The following is a 10,083-nucleotide window of genomic DNA, read 5'->3' as shown; positions in this document are numbered from 1 at the left end:
TTATTTGGCGTTAAGCTCCTAAAAGCTCCATGTAAATGTAATCTAGGTTGTTCTTCCATTATTCAGCTTCCTGTGATAGCAGAGTGAAGGCCTGCTGCTGCAGGAGGTGGGAGTGCACGTTTCTGTGTAATCTACAGGAGGAAAATGATGTTACTATGGTTATTGGGATGTCGATACGTCACTGAGTGACGTAAACCTGACCCGCCGCTCCTATAATATGAGGATGTTTTTGTCGTGAATGATGAATTTATTGAAAATAATCCTTTTTATGAATAATGACCACACCATAGATCATTTTGTTCTGACGTCTTCGCTTCCGTCCGCCGTCCTTACGTTTAGGCGTTTCCCTTTACGTATTGACGTCATCGCATCGCTTCTTCCGCTGCCGGTAGAGTGGACGTGAGGAAGAGAAGAAAAAAGCAGAAGAGGAACAAACGTCGAAACGAGCGCAGGTTGTTTTTTTTATGAGAAACATTCCCCGCTGAGAAGAGTAAAAGCTCCAAGTTCGAGAACCGCGAAAGAAAACCGGCTGCAGGTAGGTTTGAAGCCGGCCGGAGCGGCTGGATAACGGCGGCGCGCTCTGTTAGCTTCAGTGTTAGCATATAGCTAGAACCGTGCGATCCCGGAGCCTCGGACCGGGCACTCCGGGGCCGAGCTCCAGCTCTGGCAGCTGCCGGTACAGTGACGGTTTAAACCGCTATTAACGGCTCTTATCCGAGGAGGTTTGACTCAATAATGGCCGAGGCTAACGGGAGCTAACCGGGCGGTGCTTCAGGGCGGGGGGACCGCCTGCAGGTCCGGGAGGTGACTGACTCAGCCAGCCGGTGTGGACGCGTTTAGCCGATGACCGAGCTTTCTAATATTAACACAGCTAACGGTCAGATAGCGGAGCTCGGCCAGTGTCTTCCCAGTGAGCCGGACGCTGACCCGTTCGGTGCTTGGGGCCGCGGACCTGACGTTGCTGATCACCGCTAATGTTAGCAGCGTGTGGCTAACGGTCACTTCCTCACAGCTCAGGAGCCCGGCCTCATCTGGTCAGCTACAGGGGCCACTGCCCACCTTTAAAACTTTATTTTTGTTCCTCTGAATAAAGAAAACGAAAATCTGAATTTAACAGCAAAGATAAAACCAACTTTTCTTCTTTGAGAAATATGCTAATCTGCACTTACTGGAGATGATATTTGAATAAATGTTGGAAGATGGTTTGTTTGTGATAAGGAAAACAAAAAAAACAACAACAAAAACGTCACTGTTACTTTCAGACTGACAACTGGGAAAGATGTCTGTTTATTAACCTTCACGACCTGGTTGGTCGTGACTCCGCCCACTGTCTGCTCAGCTTCCTGTAAACAGCTGTAAGCATGATGACACTGTTGCTGAATTTTATAGCAACATTCACAGTGATGTCACTAAATGAAATCAGCTGATGGACCTGTCAGTGTTTACTACCTGCCCAGGAGCATTTGCTCTGCTGTAGATTTTCTGCTGGTCATCGATGGCATTCAGCTTCCTCTCCTGAGAGGATCTCTTGGTGTGAAGGCTGCTTACAGATGACTCCTACAATAACCACATGTTTTGGCCTTTAAGATGTGACAGCTGACCACATCTGTACATTGTGTAGCACTGACCTCCAGCTGCAGAGGACATACCTGAAACAGGCATCGTCGGGACTGCTGTCTGTTTAGTTTGTGATTTTTGCCGCTGACTCAGAAAACCGCGACTGCTCCTGTAGATAAAATGCTTTGAGTTTTAAATTGTGCTCATCCGGGAGGTTTGTATCTGGGTGTGCCTGCAGTCTCGTCCTCAGCGGCAGATTAAATGTTGGCCGAAGGTTGCAGCTCGTTATCTGACGCAGAGCCACAGACGGGCCTGCAAGTACGAGCAAACGCCAAAGAGTCGGTTCAGATCCACATTTCACCCGTTTCCATCACAAAAGGACAGGAAGTCGTGCTTTTTTTTTTGTTTGTCTTGTCTGAAAAACAGAAATTCTGAGTTTACTGTGATCAAACTGCATTTCATGTCCTTTGTTCTGAAATTTGACAAACCAAAACAATTATTTTTCAGCAAAATAATTAAAAAAAAAGTCCAGTGTTTCCACAGAGTAGAGGATTTATCTAATCGGGTCATCCTCATTGACGAGGTCCTGATCGAGCAGGTTTAAAGTGACAGTAACAACCCGACGAGCTGTCGGTGTGATGGTCACCATGTAAGTGTGTGTGTGTGTGTGTGGTCAGGTGACCGACGATGGCTGTGAACGTGTACTCGACCTCAGTGACCAGCGACAACTTAAGTCGCCATGACATGCTCGTGTGGATCAACGAGTCTCTACAGATGAACCTCACCAAGATAGAAATGCTGTGCTCAGGTAAGCGAGGACTTTCAGCGCTCTTTGTGCCGTTCTCTTAAATCTGCAGCTCGCCGAGGGACCGCCTTCATATTTGACACCTAAACGTACGTCAGGTGATGATCTGATTAGTCTACAAACCCTATTCTGACCCTTTCAGGTCACCGTTGAACAGATTCAGTCACACTAACCTTTCTGTGGCCTCACGCTCTTCTCGTCTCCGTATCTTGAGCCGTTAGCATGTGACTTCTATCACTGTGTGGGTTACATCACACAGCAAACAGGAAAGAGAAGATTAAAGCTATTTCTAAAATCAAACGTGCGGTTTGTCAGTTTTGATTTCTTGTGGTGTGTGACGCCTCCGTTGACACGGTGTTTCCTCTCCGCCTGTAGTCAAAGTGTTTCCTGTGTCCAGGTGCTGCTTACTGCCAGTTCATGGACATGCTGTTTCCCAACTCTGTGCCTTTGAAGAAAGTGAAGTTCGGGGCCAAGCTCGAGCACGAGTACATCCACAACTTCAAGCTTCTGCAGGTGGCCTTCAAAAAGATGGGCGTCGACAAAGTAAGTCATGCAGCTCGTTGATGAGTTTCTGTTGGCGGTGATGCACAATCCTCAGATGTTGAGATCATCCGTTTCACAGATGCAGACAATAATAACGTGTTTAAACGTTTCTGTTTGACGGCTGTAATCGTGTTCGTACGGATGCAGACCGCACCGCTTCATAATGAATTTGCTTCCTGTGGTTTCCTAGTGATGGTCTTTTGTTGTGAAGCAGCCGCAGGAAGCATTGGCGTAACTGGAGCAGGGGTGTGTTCGGCCTGAGCGACGTGAATCACTCTGAGGATTAGCGAGGATTTGGTTTCTGTGGGAAATCCACAGCTAATTACATGCTACACTGTTCCTGCCACAGTGAAGTCGTTCAGCTGAAGCGAGGACACAAGTCCTGCGTACAGCGTGAACGCAAGGAATTGCGGCTGATCCCGGCTGACCCCCGGCCTCTGAGCGCTGTTCTGCAAAGACGGCACCACTGACGCCACGCCCACTTTGTCGGAGCTGAGAGCAAACGAGCGCCCTCCCGATCTCTGAGCTCAGTAAACGCTTACCTGATGACTTTATGCTCTGAGTCCGAATGAATAAAGGATGAAGTTCAGGAAGTGATGGTCCCATTAGAGCAGCAGAGGAGTGTGGACATGTTGGCGCGGCTCAGGAAATGTCCCAGCGAGCTTTGAATGTGCACATTTGCTTTGTATTTCTTTTTACTAACGCTATTTAAAAGCTTTAAAGACAGCGCAAACATAAAGGCAGCGGAGGAGCGCGGCGCTCCCTCGCCAACAGCTGTGATCTGTAACCAAACACCTGTTCTTACAGCAGTGTGTGAATCAGACCGGACTGGCTTTGTGCTCGGCTCGCTGCACATCTTTGAAGGTTGAAAAAAGCTCCTCAAACCTTTGAAAGTCTCTGTTTGACTTTGTCTCTTTTATTCGCCTTAGTGGAAGTTTCTTTGTTTCTAGTGCTTCCTGTTCTCTGGTCTTTTTAGCAAACTGAGCTTCATTAATGTCGGCTCAGTTTGTCCTCTGGATCCAAACGTGTTTCTTTCGGGATGATCTCTGAGCTCCTTCCAGAAAGTTTTTAACACTGTGCGCTTCAGACGTGTGCAGTCCAAAGAGCTGCAGAGACGATCCTGCTGCAGCTCGACGGGCGGAGACGAGAACGTTGAATTCACGAGTCTTCGTGACGAGGCGCTTGTTTGGAACGAGAGGTGGTGGTGAGCTGGTGCAGAAACACAAACCTGAGGTCTGATTGTTCTGAACGGTTAATTTCATTTTGGCAAATGACAAAACGGAAAGAATGAACATGTCAGGTGGGGGGACTCGAGGGCCGGCGTTATCAGCTGATGTAAATGGCTAAATAATGTCCGCCAGAGGTCTGGTCATGAACTAATCATCTGATTCAGGTGTGCTGACCCAGGGTGAGATCTAAAACCAGCAGGACACCGGCGCCCAAGGCCTGGAGTTGGACTCCGCTGCTGTAGACGGTTTAACGGGACTCTGTCGGTCCAGGGTGGGACTAACATGCTGTCCGTCGAACTTTAAATGTCAAACAGACAAAAGTGATGAAACTTGAGTTTTTATGTAAACCCTGCAGTCAGAGCGCCGCTAACAGCCTGTCGCCTGGCGCCATTTCTCCGTCTCTTCCAGATCATTCCGGTGGACAAACTGGTGAAGGGGAAGTTCCAGGATAACTTCGAGTTCGTACAGTGGTTCAAGAAGTTCTTTGACGCCAACTACGACGGAAAGGAGTACGACCCCGTGGAGGCGAGACAGGGGCAGGACGCCATGCCCACGCCCAACCCCGCCACGTCAGCCCTCAACAAACCACCCAAAAAGGCCCTCAATCAAGGTAAGAGCCGACCCGTCTGATTGGTCAGATTTCAGATGGGTGACGGTTACAGACGGGTTTAGAAGTGCTGAAGTTTTGATCGTGTCGGTGACCTTCTAATTTCTCCTCAGCTCCTCAGAGGCCCCCCGTGGCTAAGGTGGCGCCCAAGGTGGCTCCGGTCAGTGCGAAGAAGGCGGGGACGGGAGGAAACGACGAGGAGGTGGCTGAGCTCATCAATGAGGTCAGAGGGCAGACTGTCGCCTCTGTAAGGACGACGGCGAGGCGAGGAGTGCTGATCAGGTGTCTTTATCTTCGTCCACAGATGGAGATGCTGAAATCCACCATCCAGGACATGGAGAAGGAGAGAGACTTTTATTTTGGAAAGCTGAGGAACATCGAGCTGATCTGCCAGGAGAAGGAAGGCGAGGGCGACCCGACGCTGCAGAGGATCGTCGACATCCTCTACGCCACAGACGTGAGTGATTAGCTGTCAATAATTCATGAATCACGTGGTTAAATTACAGAACCGGAGGATCCATTTTTACTCTGCAGCTCAGATATGACACACCAGACATCCCTCACACCTGATTGGCTGAAATGCGCTCCGTGTTCCTCACAGGAAGTGCCATTTGTTGCAGTGTGAACAGCTGCTGTGGATTCTTGCAGAGGCATGCAGCTCACTGTGTCAGCCTCCCACGCTGCTGCTTCATTTACACACATGTATCATTATTGTTTTTTATGCAGATTAATGTTGTTGTTTTTTAAATGCTTGAACTCGTTTGTGTGGTTTGTGGCTGTCGGCCGCAGGCGATCCCAAAACTTCCAAAAGCTCCTCGGGAAGGATCCTAAACGCACGTCTGCACTTTGACTGTAAACACATTTAAAAAGTGCTTCTTCACTGGACACACACACACTTTCATTTGATATAATGCAGCACGGCACATGATTGGTTTGTAGTGCAAACAGGAAGTGACATTTCGTGCTGAGCCTAAAACTGTGTCCCGTCTGCGTTTGTCTCCAGGAGGGCTTCGTCATACCGGACGCTGAGGAGCAGGAGGAGTTTTAATATTCAAGACTGCAGCAACGTTGCTCGTAGACGTCCTCGCCCACCAACCCGCCTCCACACCCCGATCAAGCCGAGCCTTTGGTTTTTATATCCAGCGCCGAACCCGGTCTCAGCTTGACACCCCCCCCCACCCCCCCACCCCCCAAAAGTACCTGCTGGACTTCTCCTTCGTCTCACCTTCGACAAACATCCTTTACCGCGAAGCCTCGGCCCCGCCTCTCCCCTGTTACTCCATCTTTCCCAAAACCGGATGGTGCCAACAAACATATCTGGTGTTTGTAACGAACTTTGATTTGAAAACACGGTGATGATGTTCTCTGTGTGTGTGTGTGTGTGTCTGTCTGTGTGTGTGTTTGAAATGAAACGTGGAGATCCTCCTCCGCAGACCCGGCCGACTTCCCAAACTAATCCCGACACATTCCGAGCGAACCCGCTGAGGGTTTGTGCAGGTTTAGTCTGGGACGCGGCGCCGCCGGCTCGTCTGCTGGCCTTCTTCCACCATCTTTATTTGTGCTGAGCTTTTGTAAATTGATGCTCCTGTTCTTCACGCCTCCCACCTCTCTCCACTGGTTGTGTTTTTGTGTTTGGCACATGTTGTTCACCTTTCTGATCGCAGCCACGTCAGCGCAGAGATTTTTCCCTCACACTGAAAATGTTCCTTGTAGCACATCGGACACGTCAGGCTTCCTAACAAACTGCAGGACGTGTTTGCGTTTGGCAGCCTTCTGATCAACACACCAATGTTTAGTAAAAAAGAACCAAACCAGATTGTGTTGTCTGTTTCCTGCAGCGGCCCTTACACATCACGGAAAATCCAAATGCTGTGCGCTCCGAGCCGAAACCCGACTGAGCAGCTGGGGCAGAGGGTGGGGTACCTCCACCCTCAGGCTGTGCTGTCACTGACTCCGCCCCTCTGATGCACTCGCTGTAACCTTAAACGACCCCCTCTTTGGTTTGCACTGCAGTCAGCTCGTCTTCAATCTCTGCGCGCGCGGGTTAAAAGCCTGTCCGGCTCCTTCGGGCTCGCGGCCGATTGGGTCTGTCTGCGGACGCTTCCTGTTAAAGTTCGGCTCGTGTCCTGCGTCGGGGTTTAAGCGTATTGCTTAGCGTGCTGAAGGAAGCGCGTGGGAATCACTGCGAGTCTGCATACGCGTCCCTGCAGCGCTCTGTCGTGGGTCTGACTGGAGCCCAGTTTCTGAAATGTTCCATCGATGGCCTTAATCTTTCTTTACTGTGTGTGTGTGTGTGTGTGTGTGTGTGTGTGTGTGCGCGCGCGCGCACTGTTTGTGCGTTTACTGTCAGTCGTGGGGAAACGCTCGGCGTCCGTCTTCCATCAAACGCTCCCAAAAGTGTCCGGCTGAGGCTCGGTCCGCTCTCCTGCTTGTTGCCTTCAGCGTCTCCGATCTTTTCATTTCTCCATCTTTTTCAGAATGTATTTTCTGGAAGAGCGGGCGGAGCCTCGGAGCCTCGTGGTGGGGTTACCGGCTAGTTATTTGGTCTGTGCTGCAGCACGTATTGCTTTCGGACCTGAGGAGGAAAACTGAAGTAGTCTCCTAGTTTAAGTTGTAGTCTGGCTTCTGATTAATGCGACTGATGTGAAAGTTCATAAAGGCACAAAAGCAGGTTTGAAAGCTCTGCAGGGATGTCTCTTTCCAGAAGAATGTGAACCACGCAAAAGAAAAGGCACTCGTGAGCCGTTTTATGCAGGAACTATTTCCCTCTGCCGTCTCCATCCGCCGGTTACAGCTCTCTCACGGGCGGAGGGACCCGAGTGTGGATTTGGGTTTCTTTCTGGAAAGAGACATTTCTGCATTCTTTAAAAAAATCAAAGAACTTTTTTTATTTGTTTGCATTTTTTTCCTAATTTTATTTTTTGCGTGTGCCGTTTAGCTCCGTCATAGTGACGAGTGGGCGGAGTTAAAACAGGCTGGATCAGAAGCCCTGACAGCCAGGCAGAGGTGGTGGAGATGGGTGGGGGTGAAGACAATTAAACATTAAACTTTACGTGAACTTTATTTTGGCACGTTTGTCCGAATGAATTTGTTGAAACTTTTGCTGGCGTCACGTTAAAGCTGGTGGCGTGAGGAACTGGAGGCGGAGCTTCCCTAGAGACGACGTCAGCAGCGTCCACTGCTCTCAGTGCAGTGTCTCAGTCTGTCATGTAGTGAGTTGATGCTCTCAGGGGAAGTTCGAGGTGCTGACCCCATTAAGACCCGCCCCTCCAAACCAGTAAAACCCTTCAGTAAAATTCACACGAAGCTCTGAACTGTTAGGAAAAAAACGACACGTCGGCGTGAAACTGTGACTTTCTGTGTCAATCTTTTTTTGAGGGGATTAGAGGAGCAGGAAGTGAGCTTTGGGTTTGGTCTAAAAATGCTCGTCTGAGCTATTTGATGTTGAACCAAAACAGGAACAGCATGGCGGCATTGCTGCGTCCACACTTACCGCTGTCTTCAGTAGCATAAACGTCTTCTTCAGCCGGTGACCCTCCGCCATGTTGGGCTCTCAGCAGCACAGAGTTGGTAGAAAAGAGGTAATGGTTCTATTCTTCCTCCCCTGTGGTCCCAGTAGCCAATCCAGAGCTGGTACGGAGCATCTTCACCTGGACACACAGCTGCTCTGTTCTTGGAGAACCTCTGAGGGTGAGGTCCCAGCATCACGCTGGTGGAAGAGCAGCGTTACTTCCTCGGCACTGCCAACGTCAGGTGACCAGGTTAACGGCGCTTCTGTCTTTGTGCTGAGAGTTTCGGACAGTCGGCCGGTTTTTTTCACGTCTGAACGCGGACTGCGGTCTGCTTGAACGATAATAAGTGTGTCACTGTAAGTGTTAGAAGGACTGTGGTGGTGTTTCATGTCTGACTGTGGTACAGAACGTGTCTGAGCGAAGGGAAATACTCGCTTTAAAGGTAATGATGCTTGACTGACCTCTGACCTCTCTCCCCTTTTAACGGTCTGTGCCGATAAGCGTGCACGCCGCGGGCCAAGCGCCACCCGAGTCTTCTCTGTCCGGGCTTCTCTCTGTGTTTGTTATACTTCTTTAATAAAGTTTCGTACAGACAATAAAACAGTATTTCCACGCCTGAGTCGGCTGTTTTTCCTCCTTTCCACAGAATCGCGCTCCAACTTGGCGATGACAGGAAAACAATCCTTCAGGTGTTTGTTAAAAACCACTCCCACTCAGAGAGGCAGCAAAGCTGACAGCATGATGGGTTTTTTTTGTCTGCTGGATTTTGAGTCTAACATCTGCAGGAGGTCCAGATGTTCTCCTGAAGCAGCGATGGTGTGAGTCACAGCAGGAGCTGAGCTCACTCCTCTGCTCTCTTCCCAGATGTGCCTCTAAGCTTCCAGCTGCTGATGTGAGCTCTGAGACTACGAGGCTCTTTCTGCTCTGTCAGCAGCTGTCTGTGAGTGGATGATGATGAGCTACAGATATGTTTCAGGTTCGATTCTCAGTTAACGCTGATAATCACAAAGATCTTGAATCCTTAAAGGCCAAAAATGTACATGTGTTAGTAAAGGTCTCCACAGCCACCACCTGAAGCTGGCCTTGGTTTAACTGGAGGAAAGCTTTGTAGTGTTTATGCACTGTGGTGTGAACGTCACGAGAGCGTCCGTGTTCAGGTTGCTGCTGGGGGGTTTCAGGACCAGCCGAGCATCGTTTAAGCCTACCCAGGGGTGGTTGCTGATGGCTTGTGACGGCGTCATCGGAATACTCTATGAATCCCAGATTTCCGACATCTCAAAGCTAAGACCAAACAGGTTTTCTCACCATGACGATTAGTTCGCTGTCCTCGGACGACCTCCGCAGTCACAGATCAGCAGAGCAGCTTTGGGATGGTCAGGAGATTCTCATTATGGGTGCTGCAGCTGTATGATGATGTCATGATGATGTCATGTCACCAGAATATATTGTTGAATCTGAGCCATGAAGTATTAAAGGGGGTCCAGCCCATTACTACCAAGGTGTACCTAATAAAGTGGCTGGTGAGCCGATTACAGTATAATATCCTGATAACATTTACATTTACAATAATTGATTACGCAGCAGTGGAGAGTAGATTTTATCACAGTAGATGTCTTTCTGAAAGCGCTGTAACTAAGTTTAAGAATATAATCCACCCACTGTTATCATCTTCAATGCCCTGTACCAACACAGAGCAGAGCAGCTATCTGAACGCTACTCCAACAGAGGTCGATTATCTTGTTAATAATTTCACCTCCTCACTACGTACGACTCTGGATACTGTAGCTCCTGTGAAAACTAAGGTCTCTAATCAGAAGTACCTGACTCCGT

At 49.3% G+C, this 10,083-nt stretch overlaps 1 protein-coding gene across 1 annotated transcript; it reads left to right on the top strand.

Annotated features, from left to right (window-relative positions):
- Positions 1-352: 352 nt before the first annotated feature.
- mapre1b (microtubule-associated protein, RP/EB family, member 1b) lies at positions 353-8,872 on the top strand. The gene is made up of 7 exons (XM_084917954.1): positions 353-535; positions 2,235-2,365; positions 2,760-2,905; positions 4,543-4,744; positions 4,855-4,964; positions 5,046-5,198; positions 5,745-8,872. The coding sequence occupies exons 2-7, from the start codon at positions 2,245-2,247 to the stop codon at positions 5,787-5,789; spliced, it is 777 nt and encodes a 258-aa protein (XP_084774080.1). The 5' UTR covers positions 353-535; positions 2,235-2,244; the 3' UTR covers positions 5,790-8,872.
- The last annotated feature ends 1,211 nt before the right edge of the window (positions 8,873-10,083 follow it).

The sequence above is a fragment of the Perissodus microlepis genome, chromosome 20 (genome assembly GCF_051167445.1).
Source record: "Perissodus microlepis isolate ML-2025 ecotype Zambia chromosome 20, ASM5116744v1, whole genome shotgun sequence".
Classification (NCBI taxonomy): Eukaryota; Metazoa; Chordata; class Actinopteri; order Cichliformes; family Cichlidae; genus Perissodus; species Perissodus microlepis.
The sequence above is the reverse complement of the archived record's forward strand: the minus strand, read 5'-3'. Positions and strand labels throughout refer to the sequence as shown.

Bases quoted from the DNA above. Each gene is read 5' to 3' on its own strand.
- mapre1b (XM_084917954.1), top strand. From the start codon at position 2,245: ATGGCTGTGAACGTGTACTCGACCTCAGTGACCAGCGACAACTTAAGT. The intron at 2,906-4,542 runs GTAAGTCATGCA...CGTCTCTTCCAG, and splicing joins AAAAGATGGGCGTCGACAAA to ATCATTCCGGTGGACAAACT. The intron at 4,965-5,045 runs GTCAGAGGGCAG...CTTCGTCCACAG, and splicing joins TGGCTGAGCTCATCAATGAG to ATGGAGATGCTGAAATCCAC.